General features: G+C 39.6%; 1 protein-coding gene across 1 annotated transcript in view; it reads right to left on the bottom strand.

The window, feature by feature from the left end:
* RDH12 (retinol dehydrogenase 12) overlaps positions 1-23,963 on the bottom strand; it is a 34,100-nt gene extending 10,137 nt beyond the window's left edge. The window contains exons 1-3 of the mRNA XM_025392219.1: positions 23,914-23,963; positions 3,316-3,370; positions 1,500-1,786 (exon numbers count right to left, since the gene is read on the bottom strand). Coding sequence (XP_025248004.1) covers positions 1,500-1,567 — 68 coding nt within the window. The 5' untranslated portion in view covers positions 1,568-1,786; positions 3,316-3,370; positions 23,914-23,963. The remainder of the gene's footprint in view (positions 1-1,499; positions 1,787-3,315; positions 3,371-23,913) is intronic.
* Positions 23,964-24,925: the final 962 nt, after the last annotated feature.

Raw genomic sequence — 24,925 nt, 5'->3', positions numbered from 1 at the left:
GTCAGGGCCAATGGAGATTTTCCCTGTTAGATAATAAATACATCTAGCTCTTATCTCTAGAGGTTCCAGAGGAAAGCTTTCCCCTCTAACCTACATTCAAAACATACGCATGATAAACATTAGCGGAGTCAATATTCAGTAACCGTTATCATGAGTAACTGATGAATAGCACTCTGTGGTGGGTGACACACAGGTACTGCTCTTAGCACTCTGGGGGATGGCATACACGGGTACTGATCTTAGGCTGCCTCTCCAGTTTTAGGGAGTGGGGCATTTCCAAGGCTTTCAGCCATTGTATTAGAGATTTCATTCTGGCCAATGGCAAACAGAAATAAAATCTCCTTTTTTCAGATCTCTGGGCAGAGAGCACTCTTTTACACGAAATTGACTTCACAGGTCCCAAAACAGAATACAGAGGAGCAGAACTAACATTTCCTGCACAACATCTGACTGCCAATTACTAGGCTAGGCACTTTCCATATGTAATTTATTTTAATCCTCTCAACTTCTCCAGTATTATTTCCACATTACAGTAGAGAAAACTGAGGCTCAGAGAGGTTCATGTCACATACTGGTGGCAGAAGTGGGACTTGAACCCAGATCTCTATGGAGAACCTAGAATAACACTGTCCTTGGTAGGTCCATTTAACCTCCTTTATCATCAGAAATTTTTTAGGCTGGGCCCAGTGGCTCATGCCTGTAATCCCAACATCTTGGGAGGCCAACGTGGGGGAGGGTCGCTTGAGCCCAGGAGTTTGAGAGCAGCCTGGGCAACATAGTGAGACCCCCATCTCCACAAAAAATTTAAAAAGTAGCTGGGTGTAGTGGCACATGCCTATATTCCCAGCTACTCGGAGGCTGAGGCAGGAGGATTGCTTGAGCCCAAGAGTTCAAGGCTGCAGTGAGCTATGATCACACCAATGCACTCCACCCTGGGGTGACAGAGCAAAAATAAAAAAGAAGAAATTTAAAAATTCTCCACTTAGAACGCACATTTATTTGACACCTCTAGAAATCCCACAGCAAAAGAGTCATCCCAAAACATTAATTGAGGGTAGTCTTAAAGGGAAGAGAGTTCGTTTCTTTCCCAAACTACCTGGTACTTAACAGCATGACAAGCCAGCAGGGCCACCTTGAATAGGGACAGAGTCTCTGAATTCTTCAGAGACACCCAAAGGAATAAAATGAAAAAACAAGGACTCCCACCTAAGGTGTCTGTTGAGCTACTTGACAGAGTCATCCACGCAGCCTTCCGCTGGCAGTAGAACTCTCCCCAGAGCTCAGGTGGGGCCAGAACTCAGCCCCACCTCTACCCAGCTGCAGATGCTTCCTTCTGGTTTTCCACCATGGTAGCCACAGCACCCCCTTCCTTTCTGCTTTTCCTGCTCTGACTTTCTCTCCGTCAGCCTCCTTCCCTTTCTCTTCTTTCAGCAGCTGAGAACCGGCTTCCAGTGCAGGTCTTTGTAAACGATTATTTGAGTTGCTGAATTAAGACAAACCTGATGGATGGAGCTACCACATACAGGAACGAGAAGAAAGAGGTGAGCAGTCCCAAGGTGACCAGCATCCTTCCAACTTCTGTAGCTGCTGTTGCTTTTGCTGCTGCTCCAGCTTCAACCCCAGCTCTGGCTCAGGCTCCTGATCTGGCTCCAGCTCTTGGCTGCTTCTGCTGCTTCTCTGCTCCTCTCCGTCCTGGGTGCTCAGCAGCAGCCTGACTCTGAGCAGAGCCCAGAATCCTATTTAAATCCGAGAGCTGTCAGAGCACAGCCTGCTGGGAGATGTAGTCCTGGCGGGGAGGGGACGGAGGCAAGGTTAGAAGCTTACTTAGGTTTACTGGCAAAGAGAATGTGGGGAAACTAAAGCAAGTACCCCCTAAATCCCCCATCCTCAATTGTTTCTCTTCTCTAGGAAATGTGTTCTCCCAACCACTGCCACCCCTACTGTATGATGGACTATATAGAATATTTCTAACTTTAGCCACAAACCCCATGATGCTTAAAATACCGGTGGATTAAAATAGGACAGGAAGGAAACTCCCAGAAGAATGGCGAGAGAAGTCAGAAGAGCGATTAACCTTAGGGAGGAGGGGGCAGTGACTGGGAGGGAGATGACTGGAACCCCTGGAGGGTTGAGAGTGTTCTGTTACTTCATCTGGGTGATAGTAGACAGGTGTGCTCACTTTGTGAAAATCTGCTGAGTCATATGCTTTCGACTTGTGCAGTTTTCTGCAATTTATAGTATACTTCAATGAAGTTAACACACACACATGCATATTACAAGGAAAGGGTGTGGTGTTTAAGTGCATGGACTCTAGCGCTGAATCTATTTAAAAGCTCCATGGCCCTGGGCAAGTTACTAAACCTCTCTGTTAACTCAGTTTTCTCACTTCTACAATGGGCATGATTATACATATATATAGTTTACATATATATAGTTTATATATATATAGTTTACATATATATAAAACCACATATGATATATATATGTATCTCCCCACTTGTTTTAAGTGTTCAATTATTACATTGGTGGAAAATGAAACTAGCATATGCTAAACAGTGTATAAGAGTCAGCAGTTATACTTAGCTGTTCTGATTCCTATCTCCCTTGCTTTACTCAAGGCCATGGTGTAGAAAAGGGAGCGATGATGAACGTGGGTGATGTTTCAGTTGAATGCTATTGATGAGGGGAAATACAAGAAAATGCTGGTAGAGAGCTCAAGGTAGGGGGATCATTTGAGGCCAGGAGTTCAAGCCCCAGCTTAGGCAACATGGTGAGACCCTGTCTCTACAAAAAATTAGCTGGGCGTGGTGGTGATTGCCTGTAATCCTAGCTACTTGGGAGAGTGAGTAAGGAGGATCACTTGAGCTCAGAGGTCAAGGTTGAAGCGAGCTAGGATCATGCCTCTGGATGTGTGTGAGATGGGAGGAGGGTAAATGGGATTCATTGCCCTTCCTCGCTCTATGTTCCTCTCTTGGACAGGAGAATAGGCAAAGAGCTGGGACAGGACCCCAGGAATAATTTCCCAGTTCTTTCCCTTCCTGTGAAGCCAGAGGAGCCTTCAGGAATACCCATGCATGAAAGAAGACTTCTATGGCAGGCAGGTGTTCATGTCCTTATCCGTCAATTCATCCTCAACACACACTTACTGAGTGTTTCTCTGCACCAGGAATTGTGCAACATACTAGGAAGACACAGTTTCTGCCCCTGGGGAAACCCATGGACCTGACCAACAGAACAAGGAGTGATCAGATCATTCCCAGCAGACACTTCTGGACTCAAATCTAAGATCCTTGCATTTATGAAGATGATACTCACCTTATCTTTAGCTTGTCCAGGAAGCAGAGAGTCCTTAAGAACAGCATGCAGTCCTCTGGAGAGAAGATATTAGAAGCACCATGAGGCATCTAGAATTACAAAAATACACAAACACTTTGCTAAAATAAAATGTTAAATATTATCATCTAAAGACCACCATCAGATCATTGATAAGTTGTACCAAAATGTTAAACCATACTATTAAGTCCAGGTACGTGAATAGACAGACACATCAATAGAACAGAATGGAAAGGCAAGAAATAGACCCAAATACACATGGGGATTTAGTAGCACCTAGGTATCCAGTTGGGAAAAAGCAAACTTGATCCTTCCAAAATTCTAATAGCTCAAAGACATAAATATGAAAAATGAAACCACTGAAGTATTAAGAAGAACCACTGGACACATTTTTAGGGTAGTAAGACCTTTCTAGTAAGACAGGAAATCAAAAACTAAAATTTAAAAAATGAGCATGACAGAAACCATCATACACAAGGCAAGATAAATGAGAAACTGGGGGGAAATATTGATAACAGGCTTTGAAGACAAGAGACTAATTGGTTTAGTAGATAAAGAACTCCTACAACTCAATAAGAAAAGGAATAACAACCCAATTGAAAGAGCAGTTTACAAAAAAGGAAATACAAGTGTCTCTTCACCCTCGCTCATATGAGAGATGCAAATTAAAATTACACTGGGAGCCACTTTTCACTTTTCAGGTTGCCAAAGGTCAAAAAGATTGTAGTATGATCTACTGGCAAGCATGTGAAGAAATAATGCGGATGCATTGCTCGTGGGAGAGTCCATTGTTACAGTCTCCATAGAGAGAAGTATTGTAATGTCTAGTAAAGCTGTGCATGCACTCATTCACCTAAACATTCTACTACCATGTATTTATAAGGTTACTATTATAGCATTGTATATAATAGCAAAAGTTTGGAAACCTCCTAAATGTCCATCAATAGTAAAGCCACATAATAGATAGTATACAGCTGTATAAAAAGAATAATTAAGAAACAGAATAAATAAATAATTTACGTAAATAAACATTACATTTTGGTTGGGCACTGTGGCTTACATCTGTAATTCCTGCACTTTGGGAGACCGAGGCAGGAGGATCATGTGAGACCAGAAGTTCAAGACCAGCCTGGGCAACATAGTGAGATCACCATCTCTACAAAAAAGAAAACTGAAAATTAGCTGGCCTGGTGGCACAGACTGTGGTCCCAGCTACTTGGGAGGCTGAGGCAGAAGGATCACTTGAGCCCAGAAGGTTGAGGCTGCAGTGAGCCATGATCATGCCACTACACTCCAGCCTGGGCAACAGAGCAAGACCTTGTCTCTAAAAAAAAAAAAAGAAAAGAAAAAACAAATAATGTTTTCAGCAAAAACACCCTGACAACTTACAGGATACATTTCACAGGCTTCCAAATGAACTGCTTGGAAAAGGTCTTAAGACTGATGGCTTACATCCTGTCTCTGAGTAAAGAATTTTATTGTGAGTCACTCAAATTCTGTCGCGAGTTCCTCAAACTATGTATTGATTAATTATCAGGTTACTGATTAATACTGACATTGAAAAGGACACTGTTTTGTGTTCTTTTCAAAAGGACTAAATCATAAAGCTCTGCTGATTTGCTTTTACTGATTGTCTTGTGCATAAAACATTTTAGCCTGTACGCTGTCATCCATAGGCAATGATTGTAACCTCTGTATTGTACCCTCCAATGGAAAAGGATAACTCCGATATGAGGAGTCCCCCTTCCTTCTCCTAAACGGTCTTATAAAAGCATTTCAACTTGTAAAAGATGTTGGAACATGCCCAACTTTGTTGGTGCATCTTACTGGATAGATTCTCACATTTGGCTTCCAATAAACTTTTATCAATTTATCTCTGCCCCAATGGCCTTAATTTCTCTCAAAAACCATATCACTTTGCAACAACTGACATGTTTATCTTTGTTAAATTAATCACTGCAGTATCACAAATAAAGCTATTTCTCAAACTGGTATTGAGACATTCTTAAACACGCTTTGTCACATAAGCAAAGCCATAATCATCACCCACTTCATTGTAATCAACATCAAAAAAGCCAGGGACCAATAGGATACCTGCTCTTCAGGGATTTTCAATCTGAGACAGATATAGATATAAGTCACAGAGAGAAAGAGATGAAAACACCAGATGAACCAGTGCAGGAATGGGCCTGAAATTCAGTGATGACAAAGCACTCATCACTTACAACACCTTTGAGAAGGATCCTCCTCTAGTCTCACCATGAGTGAATCACAGGTCAAGTTCCCAGACCAGCCATCCTCCCAGGGCTGACACTGAGGCAGGGATGTGTGGAGATCACATGCTATGAAGCAGAGCTGGGAAGCTGCTTGCTGATTTGACCTTTGGTCATAAATCATCTAGCAGCTCATACTGTACTGGTCTCCTGGTTATCCCTGTCATGGATACTCTGCTAAGAATGGAGCCTTTTACAAACTAGAGTGAGAGGGCAAACTGTAAGCCTCTCTTTCTCTTCTTTCTTTCCTCCTTCTCCTCTTCCCTATTTTTCAAATCACATATTTTGGAAGCCAGATGAGACAGGTGGAAGATGACAGATTCCATCTTTCTACTGCAACCCCTGCCTGACTTCCCTAAGGAGCTTGTACAGCACCGCAGTTATTTCCATTTCCAGCCATGAGGAACTTGCTGCCTCTTCCCATGCCCTGACCCTAAACAGCAAACCAAAATGGAAGCACTTTTTTCTGTATATTTTTAAACCAATAATAATGGCTTATTGTTCCTTTTTCTTGATTTTAAAAGCTGAAATAAACACACTGTCTTTCTCAAAGAAAAATAATTTTTGCTGCTAGTATGTAACTTTCATTGATTTTTCCCCCTATGGATCAGCAACCCTTACTCTTAACTCACAGTATGCACTATTGATATTAAAAAATTATATATAGAGAGACATGGTCTCACTATGATGCCCATGCTGGTCTTGAACTCCTGGGCTCATGTGATCCTTCCACCTTGGTCTCTCAAAGTGCTGGGATTACAGGAAGGAACCACCATGCCCAGTCTATTGACATTTTGAGCCTGATAATTCTTTCCCGTGAGTGGCTGTTCTGTGTAAAGGAGGATGTTTAGCAGCATCCCTGGCCTTTACCCACTAAGATGCCTGGAGCACTACTATCCCCTTGTGACAATCAAAAATGTCTCCAGGCATTGCCAACTGTCCACTATGGGGCAAAATCACCCCCATTTGGGAACCACTGCCCTCCAGAATGTAAGCCTACAGGATAACCCTGTTGTATGTAGTATTGAAAAGGATTAGAGCACAGTAACGTTTTACTTAGTATCCCATGCCTTTCACTCAGCTGTAGCCAAGCTAACCTGCTTACTGTCCACAGCAAGTTATTAATATCCTCTCAGGGCCTGGGATGCTGGCCATCTACTAATCCTTTTGTCCTTCGAAACTTTACCTTCTCCCAGCTTAATTCTGTTTACCTCTAATCACTCCATTAGTCTACAATGCCTGGGATCTGCGTCCACATAGACTTCAAAAACACACCTCCACTGAGTGGCTTTCTGAGACGATGGAAATGTTCTATCTCTCAACAGGCGTTTGGGTTACATGAGTCTATGCCTTTGTCAAAACAGCAAATATATACCGAAGACTTGTGCAGCTCACTGTATATAAATTTTACATCCAAAGGAAAAAAAGCTAAATACATATTGAACTCTAGTTAATGAATAATATATACACATACTGAATTTTTTAAAGGGGAAGGGTACTGATGTCTGTAATTTACTTTGAAGTACAGTAATAAAATAGATTGATAGAAGGAAGTAAAGCAGGTGTTTCACTATATTTGTTTTATATATGTGATAAAACTGGTATAGTAAAATGTTAATGTAGAATCTGGATAATGGATATATGGATGTTTATTGTAAAATTCTTTTTTTTTTTTTTTCTTTTTTGAGATGGAGTCTCACTCTGTCACCAAGGCTGAGCGTGCAGTGGTGTGATATCTGCTCGCTGCAAACTCCGCCTCCCGGGCTCAAGCAATTCTCCTGCCTCAGCCTCCTGAATAGCTGGACCCACAGGTGCCCACCACTGCACCTGGCTACTTTTTGTATTTTCAGTAGAGATGGGGTTTCACCATGTTAACCAGGCTGTCTCGAATTCCTGGCCTCAAGTGATACGCTGGCCTCGGCCTCCCAAAGTGCTGAGATTACAAGTGTGAGCCACCACGCTGAGCCTGTAAAATTCTTGCAACTATTATACATGTTTGAAAATGTTCAGATTAAAATGTAATGGAAGTACACATGCAGACACACACACAAACACATGTGTATGCACACGCTCCCTGTCATGGAAAATCAAGAAGCACAACATTTCAAAATGAAAATTTGTTATAAATTGCCATATTCACTTTTTTAAAAACTTTCTAACATAAATGGAATTTGTTTTCAGGTGAAGAAATCTTTTATTGTGTTTAAGGTCCAACTTCAATGTCTCCTCTCTGCAGCTTCACCCATCCTAATCAATCATCCACTTTTCTTGCTCCCATACACTGTATTTGCCTTTTCTGTACAGCAGTCACAATGGTTTGACTTATAACTTAGTTAGGCAACTTCTTTTTTCCTTTTTTTTTTTTTTTTTTTTGAGACGGAGTCTTGCTCTGTCGCCCAGGCTAGAGTGCTGTGGCGTGATCTCGGCTCACTGCAAGCTCCGCCTCCCGGGTTCACGCCATTCTCCTGCCTCAGTCTCCAGAGCAGCTGGGACTACAGGCACCCGCCACCTCGCCCGGCTAGTTTTTAAAATATTTTTAGTAGAGACGAGGTTTCACTGTGTTAGCCAGGATGGTCTCGATCTCCTGACCTCGTGATCTGCCTGCCTGACCTCCCTAAGTGCTGGGATTACAGGCGTGAGCCATTGCGCCTGGCCTCTAGGCAACTTCTTATCTCACCAGCTCAGGGACAGAAATAAGGTCTACATTTGTGTTCCCCCAGCACATGGAACCAAGGTTTGCACGAAGCAGATATGCAATAAATAGTGGTGAATATGGTTGAGTTTACAGTAATCTCTCCCTGGTTATGAGATTCTAAGATATCCTAATTTAATTATTTGCAACTTTGTGAATATTGCAAAATTTGGATTCCAATAGAAGTGAATGGTGAGTCACTCCTTCAGAAGATACTTAGAAAAAGAACAAACTGGCATTGGGAACTGAAATAAAGTAGAAATGAAGCTAAGGGACTTTTGCAATTAAACGTTGGAAAATTTTTTTAAATAAAAGAGGGCCGATAAGCCCAGGCCTTACACCTGCACTGTGGTGAGGTGCTTAGGATGGCAGAAGCAAAGCTGTGCAAAGCTTCTGCCAACTCAAGGGCTTACAGCAATCAGTGAAGTCATAGGCATCCAACATCAGGACTAGGACAGATAAAGAAAACAAAGCCTCTTAGACAAAATGTTTTACTAGTTTGTGTTTGGAGTAAACCAAATAATATAGAGAATCATTTAAAGAATACTCACCATGACTCACTGCCCAGCTTATGAAATAAAACATCATCAGAAGTAGATCTGGATATTGTAGGGCCTGAAGTCTATCCGATTTAGGGGGCTCTTTTCTTTTGTTGTTTTTTTGTTTTTTTGTTTTTACAGCTATTATGCTATGAATTCGCAGGGAACAGGTCCCAGCAACTTAGGCTTCTTTCCATTGGTTCTCACAAAGTGAGCTTCACAAAGTGGAGAAGGCTGGCGCTTCAGGTACTTTTCTCTTTTGCTTCCTTCTTTTTCTGATCCTTTTCCTTTACATGTTTTGTGATACCTTACCTTGTTTTGACCTGAATTGACTCTCCCTTAACTAAGAGAGCCAGACAGACTGCATCTTGGCTCCTTCACTCGCAGCCCCTTGCCCACCCTTCTTCCTCTAGGACTTAATTTGTGCGAGCTGACTCCCAGCACATCCAAGAATGCAATTAACTGATAAGATACTGTGGCAAGCTATATCCGCAGTTCCCAGGAATTCGCCTGGTTGATAGTACCCTAAGCCCCCGCATTTGTGTCCGGTTGATAGCACCCAAAGCCCCGCGTCTATCACCTTGTGATAGATTTAAAGCCACTGCACCTGGAACTGTTTGCTTACCTGTAACCATTTATCCTTTTAACTTTTTGCCTACTTTACTTCTGTAAGATTGTTTTAACTAGACTCCCCCCCTCCCCTTTCTGAACCAAAGTATAAAAGAAAATCTAGCCCCTTCTTCGGGGCTGAGAGAATTTTGGGCACTAGCCGTCTCTCGGTCGCCAGCTAATAAAGGACTCCTGAATTCGTCTCAGAGTGTGACGTTTCTCTATAACTCGCTTGGTTACATCAGTTTCAGGAAGCTATCTTGGCTCTTAGACTGCTTAATATGCTCAATAAAACATTAATTCTCTCAGCAAGAATCTTGCCTTTAACTTGTTTGTGTCCAACAATGCCAACAGCATGCTGGGGAACACTGTTGATAGGCTCTTCCAGTTTTGCCATGGTAACATGTGTGGGGCATTCAGTGAATGCCTTGAGTTGGCAGAAGCTTTGCACAGCTTTGCCCCTGCCATCCTGAGCACCTCACCACAGTGCAGGCGTAAGGCCTGGGCTTATTGGCCCTCTTTTATTTTAAAAAAATTCCCTAACATTTAATTTCAAAAATCCCTTAGCTTCTTTTCAACTTTACATCCCATTTCAGTCCCCAATGCCATGGTAACATGTGTGGGGCATTTTTGAACAGTTCCCATTGGCTTGATGTCTACAACATAACCTTTCTTGTAGATTTGCAAGGATGTGGCCAAAGGAACAACTCCATGTTTTCTAAAAGGCCTAGAGAACATATATTGGTGTCCCTCCTCTTTCCCCTAGTGTTCCTCGTTTTGGAGCATTACCGGAAGATGGCAGTTCCTTTTGAAAGGCTAGCGAGCTCTTTTTAATAAAAAGAATATAGCCGGGCGCGGTGGCTCAAGCCTGTAATCCCAGCACTTTGGGAGGCCGAGATGGGCGGATCACGAGGTCAGGAGATCGAGACCATCCTGGCGAACACCGTGAAACCCCATCTCTACTAAAAAATACAAAAAACTAGCCGGGCGAGGTGGCAGGCGCCTGTAGTCCCAGCTACTCGGGAGGCTGAGGCAGGAGAATGGCGTGAACCCGGGAGGTGGAGCTTGCAGTGAGCTGAGATCCGGCCACTGCACTCCAGCCCTGGCTACAGAGCGAGACTCCGTCTCAAAAAAAAAAAAAAAAAAAAGAATATAAAACTATGAATAAACATTAGGTACAAAAATAAAACAAGGCTGGGCACAGAGGCTCACACCTGTAATCCCAGCATTTTGGGAGACCGAGGCAGGAGGACTGATTGAGGCAAAGAGTTTGACACCAAGAGCAACATAATCAGATCTCATTTCTACTAAAAAAAATGAAAAAAAAAATTAGCTGGGCATGGTGTGCACTCCTACAGGCCCTGCTACTTGAGAGGCTGAGGCAGGAGGAGAGCTTGAGCTCTGAAGGTGGAGACTGCAGAGAGCTGTGATCACACCACTGCACTCCAGCCTGGGAGATGGAGCGAGACCCTGTTTCAAAGTAAAGCAAGAAGTTAATTACAAGAGAAAAGTAAATAGGAAATTATGATTTTTAAAAATCTAATAGTTGCTACTGTGAAAGGAAAACATTTTGGGCTCCAAAATCACCAAACTAAAGGGAAAATTCAAGCCAGGAACTGTTTAGGGCAAACATGCTTCCCATTCTATTCAAAGTCATCCCTCTGCTCACTAAGATAAATTCATATCTGATTGCCTCTTTGAAAAGGCTAAACAGAAACTCAAAATAATTCAGCTGATTTTCTCTCACCTACCTGTGACTTGGAGGCCCCCTCCCTGCTTTGAGTTGTCCCACCTTTCCGGACCAAACTGAAAGGAATGAGGCACACCCCCCAAATATCTCCCAACTTCCTGAGTCCAGCTTTCAAACTTCAGAAAAACATCACCTGGGAGATCTCCGATAAGGAATGCTAAATGTATAATGTTAACCAATTGTAATGCTGTAACCGAGAGGATTACCTTGTTCCCTGTAACTTTACATATCCTGTTTACATCGGGCTATAAAAAGCAAGCACTCGCATTGTTCTAGGCCCTCTCTTGTATGCTGTGGAAGGGAGGGACCAAGTTCGAACTTGTAGTAAAGATCCTTGCCGCTTGGCTTTGACTCTGGACTCTGGTGGTCTTCTTTGGGGAACAAACGGTCTGGGCATAACAAAACCGATGTTCATTTTACATATGTTGATTGATGTCTCATGTCTCCCTAGAATGTATAAAACCAAACTGTGCTCTGACCACCTTGGGCACACGTCATCAGGACCTCCCGAGGCTGTATCTTGGGTACGCACCCTCACCCTTGGCAAAATAAACTTTCCAAATTAACTGAAACCTTTCTCAAATTTTCTGGGTTTACATTTAGGTAACCACAAAGGGATTCTGAATGGAGATGCCCATGACCTTTGACAAATGTCCTATGGGTGCCTGGTACCAGCACGAGCTAACTTTATGTCTCAAACCAACAGGACAATTTGCTGAGGTCTGGGAATATCCCCTCCAGAGAATCCCTGATGTCCCAAAATTTGGTCAAGATCTAAAGTTTACTTTGCTGTACAACTCCTCTTTTTTTTGGAGTTTTACTTGCTTTCAACAAGAAAGGCAAGTTTTTCTGCTTCCATGACGATGGAAGGCAGGTAACCCCTTCATGGAGTTTGAGCTCACTTCCAATATCGAAGAGGAGGTTTTTTTTTTTTTTTCCTGCTTCTAGGATGATAGACAGCCATCTTCAGCCTGAGACCCACCTCTAGGTAAGTAGCTGAATTGGTGTTTTGTCTTGGCTAAAGTTAACAACCAGCTGGTCTTAATTTCTCCTTACCATTAGAGCACTCAGTAATCATATAAGTTGTGCGATCTTTTGTTTTGCTTAACTGGTTTTTGTTGTTTGTTTCTGTTTTTGTTGTTGTTTCAGTCTTTTTCCCCTTGGGTTTGATCAACTCTACCCAACTCGATCAAATCCAAAGGAAAGTTCCAAATTATGGGGAATAAGGCCTCTGAAGTGGTTAAATTCTCACACACAAAAAAAGGTGGTGTGGTATCGGAGAAAAATGGCCAGCAAAAGAAAAAAAAAAAAAGAGAAAGAAGGGAACATTTTTTATTTTGACTACTAAAGGGGCTTTATTTACATAACAAGGCCACCTTTTTGCTAGCCAGGCCAACTGAAAGCAATGCTGTCACCCCACCCTGAAGTTCAATAGCTAAAGTTCTGCCTTCTTTTTTTCCCTACCACACAACAGCCTAGGTTTGGTTCCTAAATCAAACCCTTTCTGGTCTAATACTTGGTACTTCTGAAATAGCAGCAATTTGTCCTAGATGAAATATAGTAATGAGATTTTAAAAGATTTTTTAAAAGGAGCTCAATGGTTAAAAGTCAGCTTAATTAAAAGTTAACATCCAGGATGTGTTTGTATTTAAAAAGCCTTCATGTTTTTGTTTTTGTTTTCTTTTCTCTCCCAGGACTTTGTTCTTTTTTTTTTTTTTTTTTTTGCAAAAGTTTTTTTCTTCTCAGTTGACTGAATTCTGTTTTCTTCATTAATAGTCATTGCAACAGAGGGCGCTCTGGAATTTTTAAGGAAGACTGTAGTTTAGACACTTGGAAATGTCTTTATTAAAAAACAAAAACAAAACAAACAAACAAAAAAAAACATTTTAAGTGCACTACAAAAGCATCACATGATTTAACCTCAAAATAATTCTCCCTTTTTGGAGACCCAGAATTCAGTGTGGGCTCCTCCCAGAGCTCAGAGATCCAGTTAAAAGACAGGTAGACCCAGGCCGGGTGCGGTAGTTCATGCCTGTAATCCCAGCACTTTGGGAGGCCAAGGTGTGTGGATCACATGAGGTTAGGAGTTCAAGACCAGCCTGGGCAACATGATGAAACCCTGTCTCTACTAAAAATACAAAAATTAGCTGGGCATGGTGGCACATGTCTGTAATCCCAGCTACTCAGGAGGCTGAGGCATGACAATCACTTGAACCTGGGAGAAGGAGGTTGCAGTGACCCTAGATCGCAGCATTGCACTCCAGCCTGGGCAACAAGAGCAAAACTCCATCTCAAAAAAAGAAAAAAAAAAGATAGGTAGTCCTTATCTAAATAAAATTTATCTCTGTACATAATCTTATGATAGTTTTCTATATTTTTATGTTTGATTTGACATCCATCTTTAATATCCCTCTAGCACCATCAGACTTTTTCTCTTTGTACCTAATGGTGTATATTTTGCTATTTGATTTTTCACCTGAGTTGTTTCCTTTAATATGAAAATTTAAGGCTATTTAGCTGACAACTGCCTAGGGTTGTGAAACAGGTTATCAAGAATCTGAAAGTCTAAGACAGGAAAGAGAAAATGTCTTTATGAATCTATAAGATGTACTTCTATTGGCATGACTAATATGTCAATGCATTTATGTGTTGTGTACACGATGTTTCACTACTGAAAATGTATAAAAGAGCTCTAATTAGCTGGCTTAAAGAAAAATAAAAGCACTTAAATAGTCAAATACTTTATCAGAAAAAGGAAGACTAGTCAAAAGCTTTTTCAAGTTTATATAACTTAAGTAAAATATGTAATAAATAAGCTAGCTTTAAAATTATTGGTAAAGTAATATTAGAAATGTCTTAAGAATTGCCAGCATACATTTTTGTTTGCATTTATTAATCAAGCAATTTCATACTTATCCCTGCCAAATACTATAAGATGTCAAAATTTGGCATAGGGATTAGAAAACTATAAACCCAGACCAAAACAGAATTATCTCTGCTTGTGTAATCTTTAATAAATAAGACATTGATATTGGTTTAATAAAAATAGCTACATCTTAAATTTAGTAAGATTACCATAACTTTAATTTTGTGGCTTTAGGCGGTCTAGTCCACAGGAAGTAAGGTTTGTTATCATCTTTGTTTCAAAGCTAAACTATAAACTAAGTTCCTCCCAAAGTTTATTTGGCCTATGCCCAGGAATGAACAAGGACAGCTTGAAAGTTAAAAGCAAGATGGGGTCAGTTAAGTTAAATCTTTTTCACTGTCTCAGTTATAATTTTTCAATGGTGGTTCCATAACTTTAAATGATGACTATCACAATTTTCATAAATAATCTAGGTAAACAATTAAAATAATTAGGTAAATGTAATAGAATAAATACTTGTAGACACATTCATCATAATTTAGAATCTAAAGTTATATTAAATTAAATAATAGATATTTCATTATTTGGATATTTTCCAATAAAAATATATTTGTAGGAAAACATTCTTTCTAAAAAAAAGTGTGTCGTTTAAAAAAAGTGAAGAATTTTTGTCTAATTCAAAGCTTATTTAAAGACCATGTATAAAACAAGGTAAAAGGAACCAGGAAATAAAAGATATGTAAAGAAAGTTATAAAAATAAAGAGGTGGCCGGGCGCGGTGGCTCAAGCCTGTAATCCCAGCACTTTGGGAGGCCGAGACGGGCAGATCACGAGGTCAGGAGATCGAGACCATCCTGGTTAATATGGTGAAACCCCGTCTCTACTAAAAAGTACAAAAAAAAAAAACTAGCCGGGCGTGGTGACGGGCGCCTGTAGTCCCAGCTACTTGGGAGGCTGAGGCAGGAGAATGGCGTGAACCTGGGAGGCAGAGCTTGCAGTGAGCTAAGATCTGGCCACTGCACTCCAGCCTGGGCGATAGAGCGAAACTCCGTCTCAAAAAAAAAAAAAAAAAAAAAAAAAAAGAGGTTTTTTTTTTTGTTAAGAAAGTTTAAAGAGAAATAATTTCATATGAAAAAGAATATTGTATGGTAAATTTAGTCCTAGAGTAAAATGACTGGTTATTTAAGAAGGTGGGATGTTCAGGACAAACTGGAAAGTCCAAGCATGTCACAAACGGTCTATGTAAGTCACCATAAGAGGATTTATAAAACAAACAAAACCAAAAACTTTTATATGATCAAGTTGTCATATTAAGTTTGGTTTGCTTAGAAAAAATATTAAAACTTTTTTAAAGTTAAGTTTATTACATCCGTGTATCTCTCTTGTGAACCCAGAAAATCTCAGACAGGTCTCAGTTAATTTAGAAAGTTTATTTTGCCAAGGTTGAGGACACGCCTATGACACAGCCTCAGGAAGTCCTGATGACATGTGCCCAAAGTAGTCAGGGCACCACTTGGTTTTATACATTTAAGGAGACATGAGACATCTATCAATATATGTAAGAAGTACATTGGTTCACTCTGGAAAGGTGGAAAAACTTAAAACAAAGGCAGGAAGACTCAAAGTGGGGAGGGAGCATCCAGGTCATAAATAGGTGATAAACAAACGGTTACATTCTTTTGAGTTTCTGATTAGCCTTTCCAAAGGAGGCAAATCAGATATGTATCTATCTCAGTGAGCAGAGGAGTGACTTTGAACGGAATGGAAGGCAGGTTTGCCCTAAGCAGTCTCCAGCTTGAGATTTCCTTAGTGATTTTGGGGCTCAAGGTATTTTCCTTTCATACTCTTTATGCTCTTTTAAAGCACTTGTGACACTGAGTTACAGGGCTTTGACACCTTGGCCTAAAAAGGACCCCAAATCCTGCTAATTTTTTAAACACTGACAGCCATTAAAGCCCCATCTTCAGGCCTGGTAGAAGACGCCAATCAAAATAAACTGCATTCCTGAAACACAGGGCCAGAAATTAAAGCTATTAAACTCCTCAACGCCCAGGGACTATCATGGAAGAGATGGGCATGTGAGATTGTGAGGGCCAATTTTAAGAGATAAAATAAGTTATGTTTCTCTACATGTTAGTCATTAATGTCAAAGGCATACTGATGCAAGACCAGCATATGGGCCTCTGTGTCACATTAACAAGGTTTTCTTGAAGCATTAACCAACTCCTAAAGGTTATAAAGGTTATGAAAGGCTTATGAAAGTTATATCTTATGGTCAAGATTAAAATGTTATAGATTATAAAATTTTGAAAAATGAATTTAATTGACTTCATGCTGTTCTTATTATGGCTTATTGTTTGGAAAATTAAGTCTCCTCTCTCAAAGAATGAAGGTTTTCACCTTTTTTTTTGGAAATCCTTGAGTTATCACTTTGGTTAAGTGAATAACTTATTTCACAATTGCCTATTAATTCTATTTTGTTAGTTCAAGTGTTTTAAATTTTTGATATTTGACAAACTTTCCAAACTTAAATGATAAATTATGTCTTTTTCTGACCTAATTAATCCTTTAAGATATTGTTGGACCTGGCACAGTGGCTCACGCCTGTAATCCCAGCACTTTGGGAGGCCAAAGCCGGGGGATCACAAGGTCAAAAGATTGAGACCATCCTGGCCAACATGGTGAAACCCAGCCTTTACTAAAAATACAAAAATTAGCTGGGTGTGGTGGCGTGTGCCTGTAGGCCCAGCTCCTTGTGAGGATGAGGCAGTAGAATCACTTGAACCTGAGGGGAAGAGGTTGCTGTGAGCCAAGATTGCACCACTGCACTCCAGCCTGGTGACGGAATGAGATTACACCTCCAAAAAAAAAAAAAAAAAAAAAAAATATATATATATAAATATATACATATATATATATATATATATATATATATATATATATAAAATTAACAGATTCCCTAGAGTCCAAAAATGACATATTTGGCTTATTTGGTATAAAAATTATACAGGAAGCAGAGTCAAATATGAAATGGTGTTTGGTTTTCTTTGGGCTGTATTTGTATAAATATGTTACTGGTATGTGTTCCAAAATCATGGGAAACTCCTATAATTCTGATATGACTTAGTGTACATTATCAGTAATAATTATAATTGTCATGTTAAATTATCATATGCCACAGAGATAACAAATTTCCTTGTCAATTGTTTCTTTATTGCTGCCCTAAAACCTTTCATCATCCACAGACAACTGTCTTGTTTTGGTCCTCATTAGAAGGTGGTTTTATAATCAGCTATAGAACTCTAACAGGTGTTCTTAAATGCAGGTTTCTGATAACTTTGGAGATTGTGACCTTAGAATAGAGGAAAAAACTTTCAGGACTCTCATGGAGAGCTGAAGTGTTCAAAAATATCAAGCAGAACAGGAGTTAACTGTGTAAACTAAACTGATAGAAGACTAAAGTAATCTTTTTAACTTTTTGCTTAAAACGTTGCTGATGTTTTGTTTTTCAGAGTCAAGAAAACTTTTCTTTTAAGCTATTTACAGCTTTTAGCAATTGAGTAAAGTATACTCCCATGAACAAAACTTGGAGCATATTTGTTTCTCTCTGCATAATTTCCCCAGAATTTGGAAACTATTTGTGAGTATTTTTACTTATAACAATACAGTTATTTACATAAGTGCAGTAAGAATTTGTTTTCATTTGTAACAGGACAAAATTGGAGAAAATGGTTATTTTATTAAGACTTTGACTGGAATGGTGTGATTTCCCTTGGAATCAAACTTGACTTAGGGAGCCAAGATAGCCCCTTGGAAAAACTGGCCTCTTCACCTTTATCTACACAGCCCCTGTACAGGGTTCCTGACCTGTGGTAGGTAAAGAATGTCATTTTCTGAAAGGCCCAGGAGCCCCAAGTTTACCTTGGAACCTCAAGAGGAGAGGTTAACTCAATTCATAGGTATTTGATGGCACAAATCGAGGGCTGGGCTCAGTTTTAAAGAAGTCTTATCTGAGATTCTTTCTACAGAACACAGTTTCATCAAAGCCAAATTTAAAAGCCTATGTAAAAAATAATTATTCTTACCAGCCTGGCCAACATGGTGAAATCCCATCTGTACTAAAAATACAAAAATTAGCTGGGTATGAAAGCACATACCTGTAATCCCAGCTACTTGGGAGTCTGAGGCAGGAGAATCACTTGAACTCAGGAGGCAGAAGTTGCAGTGAGACGATATCACGCCACTGCAGTCCAATCTGGGCATCAGAGTGAGACTCCATCTCAAAAAAAAAAAAAAGTGTGTATATATATATGTATATATATATATTCTTGCTTCACTGTATACAAATAATTAGGCCAAGTATAATAAAGCAAAAAGACATACCATAATTTGTCTTTAGTAAAGATGGGAAACTAGAGAGAGAAAAAATTGTTTCAAAAAGTGTAGTACAACTATCGTTAGATTTTAGTCTTGCCTAATGTTTTGCAATTTTTATTGTTTTCTACAGTTTGGACTGAATTCTAATTTTTCTTGGCTACTAGTCTTCAAAATAATGTTTTCAATTTTTTTCCTTCTTTTTTCCCCATTTTTCCTATTTTGGAGTCACTAACAACTAAGTTGTGCTTTTGTAAAGCTCTGTAAACTGAAGCTAGACAGCTTAAACTTCAGAAGAAAATAACAGCAATCTATTTACATACATAAACCACTTTCATACCTGACTACTGATGTATGGACTACAGAGTAATGGCCTATATCAATTTTCCAGGATTTTTCTTTTGTTTACTGTTGTTTTTATCCCTTCCTCCCCCTAATTTCTCTTCACAGGACATGAGACTTCACAACCTTCTAAAAGTGAGCTTTCCTAATAACTTAGAACCTACCTGTCTAGGAAAAAAACATCCTAACCATGAGAGGTCAGACAAAAGCTGGGACCAGAGACTCATTTTCTTCTAAAATGCTTTCTCCAGAAAATTTTTTTAAAGGATAGAGAAAATGTAAAAGGAAAAGGAAAAGATCTTGGGCCCCCAAAATCACTAAGCTAAAGGGAAATTCAAGCTAGGAACTGTTTAGGGCAAACCTGCTTTGCATTCTGTTCAAAGTCCTCCCTCTGCTCACTGAGATAAATGCGTATCTGATTGCCTCCTTTGAAAAGGCTAAACAGAAACTCAAAAGAATGCAGCTGTTTGTGTCTCACCTTCCTGCGACCTGGAAGCCCCCTCCCCGCTTCGAGTTGTCCCGCCTTTCCAGACCAAACCGATGTTCATTTTACATATGTTGATTGATGTCTCATGTCTCCCTAGAATGTATAAAACCAAACTGTGCTCTGACCACCTTGGACATATGTTGTCAGGACCTCTGAAGGTTGTGTCATGGGGGCACATCCTCAACCTTGGCAAAATAAACTTTGTAAATTAACTGAGACCTGTCACAAATTTTCTGGGTTCACACTACAAATATCACAAAATTCAGAAAATGACATCATATTTTTATTTTATTTTTAAAATTAGAGACATGTATTGCTATGTTGCCCAGGCTGGAGTGCAGTGGTTGTTCATAGGCACTATCTTGTGACTGATCAGCACCTGTATTTTGACTTGCTCTGTTTCTGACCTGGGCCAGTTCTCTCCTCCTTAGGTAACCTGGTGGTCCCCCGCTCCCAGGAGGTCACTATATTGATACTGAACTTAATGTGAACAGCTGATTGGCGGCACAACACACTACAAGCCCAGAGCGTCTAGGCTAAAGGGATCCTTCCACCTCATCCTCCCAAGTTACTGGAACTATAGGCACATGCCACTGCACCTGGCTATATCTTTATTAATTAACTGCTTGACACACTTAATGATATTTTTTCTTATATTTTTGGCTGCACAGTTTTTGAGGGCCTCTTCCTATAAAAATTATTTTTTAAATATAATTTTCTGTAGTGAAAATAAAAAAGATAAAAAGATAATTCAGCCTTTCCTCTATCATGGCTGATCAAATGTGTTTTTTAAAACATCTTATTTTGAAATATTACAAAAAGCTGCAAAAATAATACAAAAAATTCCCGCATACTTTTCACTCAGCTTCCCCAAATGTCAACATTTTAAATAACCTTAGAACAATGATCAAAACCAGGAAATTAACATTGGTACACCACCACTAACTAAACTAATGGCTTTATTCTAATTTCACCAGTTTTCTCACTAATGTCCTATTTCTGGTCCAAGATTGAATTCAGGACCCCACATTGCATTTAACTGTGATAACCTGCAGGTCACATTTGGCAGTCTTCCAAATTAGCCCACCTGGGGCAAGTCTTATGATTCATGGCTTACATCCCATTTCTGAGTAAAGAATCTTATGATGAGTCTCTCAAATCTTATTAAGAGTTCCTCAAACTGTTGATGTACACATTAATATGTAACCTATGGACACTGAAAAGGACACTTATTTGTTTCTGAATCATGAAGTGTTACTGATTGTCTTAAACATGGACATTTGAACTTGTGTGTTGTCATCTGTAGCCAATGATTGTAACCTCTGTATTGTGCCCTTCAATGAAAAAGGGCAACTCCAGTATGAAGAGTCCCCCTCCCTTCTCCTAAACTTTCTTATAAAATCATTCCAACTTGTAACAACAAACTTTGGAATACACCCAGCTTTATTAGTGTGTCTTCCCACATTGATCCTCACATTTGGCTTCCAATAAACCTTTATCAATTTATTTCTGCCTCAGCAGCCTTAATTTCCATCAACAAAATGGCATAACTGACATGATTTCAGAGTGACCTCCCTGGACTACCTAGACCTGCTTCCAACCTTCGTGCATGTGCCAGCACAAAATGCATTGTGTTGCTGGACTTTGACGCCCCTGCTGAGTGCTACAGATGACTTCCTCCTGAAATCAATGAAGTTCCTGTCTTAGTTGAAGTTCTGGTTTATTAAAGGTGGTTTCCTCCTTGGCTACGTGGTACAATGACTGTCTCAGAACAAGAGCTGCTGCTATGAATTCAAGATAAGGGTTTTTGTTAAATTCTAGGGCAGGGTAAAATAGAAGCTCTGTAAATTGTTTCCCTGGTGATTTGGGGTGAGATCTTTCCTTAGCTTTTTCCTCTTCCAGTCTCATTCCTCTCCAGTGCCCTCATGAGGGCACTCTTACTCCACTCCATAACTTGTCTCACACAAAGCTTAGATGGGAAGTGCCCTCTAAGACACCTGCTGAGTTTTATGTATAATACTTACCATCTTTCCACTTGCGAGTGCCTAGATAAGTAGTAGATCCACCTAATCCAGGATGGTTATAAGCAGCAGTAGCCAAAATGGAGCTGTTCTGAAAATGCCTAAGATAATTTGTTTGCACACACAATTGAAAAAAAAGTTGGTTTTAGATCCAGACAAATTGAATGGAAGATTTACTTCCAATAACACCTACAAACTTCTAAAAAAATTATTTTAAAAATGCCTCAATTCAAGAGGTAAAAAAGATATGTGAAACGATTTGTAAATTTTAATGATTTAGGAGGCTTTCTCCTTCTTGCCTCCAGCTGCTCCTCCTCCTTCAACCCCTGTGATCTGAACTCAGCGCTTTCTGTTTGTTCTCCTGGCTCCCATACACCTCTTAGGCAGAGATTTTTAGAATTTCACAATACACATGTTTCCTTCCCTCAAAAGGCAGAAATATATTTAAATTTAAAACAAGGGGAACAACCAAAACAACTGCAGAATGAGAATAGAGCTACTGAGATCATAAAAATACAAATCCAACATTTTTTTTCTAAACCAAGAGATTAATATTTAAAAAATGAGATTCTCAAACATTAAGACATGCCAGGCCAAGCACGGTGGCTCACGCCTGTAATCCCAGCACTTTGGGACGCCGAGGTGGGAAGAACGCTTGAGTCTAGGAGTTCGAGACCAGCCTGGGCAACATGGCAAAACCCCATCTCTACCCAAAAAATGTAAAAATTAGCCAGGCACGGTGGTATGCACCTGTAGTCCCAGCTATTAGGGAGGCTCAGGTGGGAGGATCACTTGAGACCAGGAGGGAGAGGTTGCAATGAGCTGCGATCATGCCACTGCACTCCAGCCTGGGCAACAGGGTGAGACTCTGTTTCAGAAAAATAAAAAAAGACATACTGGGTTTTCTGAGACTCCAGCTAGATACATATTATGGCCCACTGTTGTGCACATCTTAAAATAATATACAGATTAGAACTCAAGTGGTCCACCCAGAACTATAGAGCTAACATGTAGGATCTTCTAAGTTCTCTGTCTACCTCTATATATTTTTTCTGCCTACTTTGAAACTACTGACTTTCCTACTTGTGTTGAGATAAAGCTCACTGTTTGTAGTATTATTAACTTAAGAAGACTTAGAAATTTTGTTTTTCTTATACAATTCAGCCAGTTCAAGCTAAAATGTTAATATTAAAAATCTAACTCTAAACGTATTTGAAACTGAATAAAAGGATAAAAGATTTTTAAAATAAAACTGCCATCAAACTACCCAAAAACTTTGGCTCATAGCCTTCATTAGATTACCTATTGGGACAAATAAAATTTAGCCATGTGGACTAACAGGTCCCAATTTTTTCCAGAAATACTTCAGATCCAACTGTCTTTTATAAACTGGTAAGTTTGTATTACTATCTCATGACTAAAATTCTAAAATGAAAGCTATAAGGGCCAGGTGAGGTGACTCATGCCAGCAGTCCCAGCACTTTGGGAGGCCAAGGTAGGAGGATCACTTGGGCCCAGGAGCTCAAGACCAGCCCTGGCAATACAGTGAGACTCTGACTCTACAAAAAAAATTTTTTTTTTAAGTTAGCTGGGCTTGGTGGCATGCATGTGTAGTCTCAGGCACTCAGGAGGCTGAGGTGGGAGGATCACTTGAGCCTGGGAGGTCAAGGCTGCAGTGAGCCATGGTCACACCACTGCTCTCTACCTTGGGCAACAGAGTGAGACCCTGTTTCAAAAAACAAATAAAAAAATAAAGGTATAGGATTTCTATTTGTGCATATATATATGTGTGTTTAGATGTGTTTACATATATACATGTAGTATGTTATATGTTGTATCTACATGATACCCAATTGACTTATAAATAAATGAGCACTCATAAATTAGTAAGCCCAAAGGTTTTCCAAGTTCACATGACTTAAGTAATTCTTTAATAAATAAACTGGCTTTAAAATTATTAGTAAAATAAATATTAAAATGTCTTCAAAATTGTCAACATACATATTTGCCTAGATTTGCGATCAGATTTATACTTATCTTATTAAATATTTTACAGTGCCAGGATTTGGCACAAAGGTATAAAACTATGAACCCAGCCAAACCAAAATAATCTTTGTGTGATTTTTGATAAGTAAGACTAATTTAATATTGTTGGTTTAAGAAATACAGCTAAACCTTCTAAGTTATCCACAAAATACCCATATATTTAACTTTAAAGTTCTTGCTTAGGTGAATATCTGACATTCACAGGCTATAAAAATGGTTAATAGAAAAAAACTTTAAAAACTGAGCACAGGCCAGGCATGGTGGCTCACATGTGTAATCCTAGCACTTTGGGAGGCTAAGGTGGGAGAATCACTTGAGCTCAGGAGTTTGAGACCAGCCTGGGCAACATAATGAGATCTCATCTCCATTGAAAAATATATATATATTAAATTTTTTTAAAAGCTGGGCACAGTTGTTCATGCCTGTTATCCTAATGCTTTGGGAGGCCAAGGCAGGTGGATCATTTGAGACCAGGAGTTCAAAATCAGCCTAAGCAACATAGTGAGACACTGTCTCTACAACATAGTGAGACACTGTCTCTACAAAAAATTTGAAAATTAGTCTGGCCTGGTGGCACTTGCCTGTAGTCCTAGCCACTCAGGAAGCTGAGGAGGAAGGATTGCTTGTGCCCAGGAGTTGAGGTTATGATGAGCTGATCATGCCACTGCATGATAATAATTTATTACGTGGTAAATTATTTTCCTAAAGCAAAATGACTGGTTAATTATAAAAGAGAAAGTGTAGGACAAGACAAAAGTTCAAACACATCATAAATAGTCTATAGAAATTATAATAGGCCTGGTGCAGTGGCTCATGCCTGTAATCCCAGCACTTTGGGAGGCCGAGACAGGCAGATCACAAGGTCAGGAGTTCAAGAACAGCATGGCCAAAATAGTGAAACCTCATCTCTACTAAAAACACAAAAAGTAGCCGGGCGTGGTGGCACATGCCCGTAGTCCCAGCTACTCAGGAGGCTGAGGCAGGAGAATCGCTTCAATCCAGAAGGTGGAGGTTGCAGTGAGCCAAGATAGTACCACTGCACTCCAGCCTGGGCAACAGAGACTCCGTCTCAAATAATAATAATAATAATAATAAATAATAATAATAAAGTTCTTTAACATTTTAAAAAATTTGTATGCGATTAAGTTGGCTATAATCAAAAAGAAGTTATAAGTGTTTCTAAAGATTGAGATTTTGGTCCTCTACATTAAAATAACACTGTCTTAAAGTATAAATTTGCTCCTAGTGAATTATAAGAGGTTTTGATTTTATATTCTACAACCTATTTCTTTTCTAAAACTTCTCAAATTTATATCTCAAAAAATTCTACTTGTGCTATACCTCGCTGCACACGATTCCCAAGTCATGAGTCATTGTTGTTCGTTCTTTATACCCCTAAAAATATGCATCTTTTTCTTGGTTGAAATGGTAGTCCTCTCCTTCAAACTTTTTGCCAACTTCTGTAATCTTTGGGTTTTTCTTTTTTCTTTGTTTTTGAGATGAAATTTTGCTTTTGTCACCCAGGCTGGAGTGCAGTGGCATGATCTCGGCTCACTGCAAACTCTGCCTCCCAGGTCTGGAACAAAACCATTT

The sequence above is a fragment of the Theropithecus gelada genome, chromosome 7b, assembly GCF_003255815.1.
Source record: "Theropithecus gelada isolate Dixy chromosome 7b, Tgel_1.0, whole genome shotgun sequence".
Taxonomy (NCBI): Eukaryota; Metazoa; Chordata; class Mammalia; order Primates; family Cercopithecidae; genus Theropithecus; species Theropithecus gelada.
The sequence above is the reverse complement of the archived record's forward strand: the minus strand, read 5'-3'. Positions and strand labels throughout refer to the sequence as shown.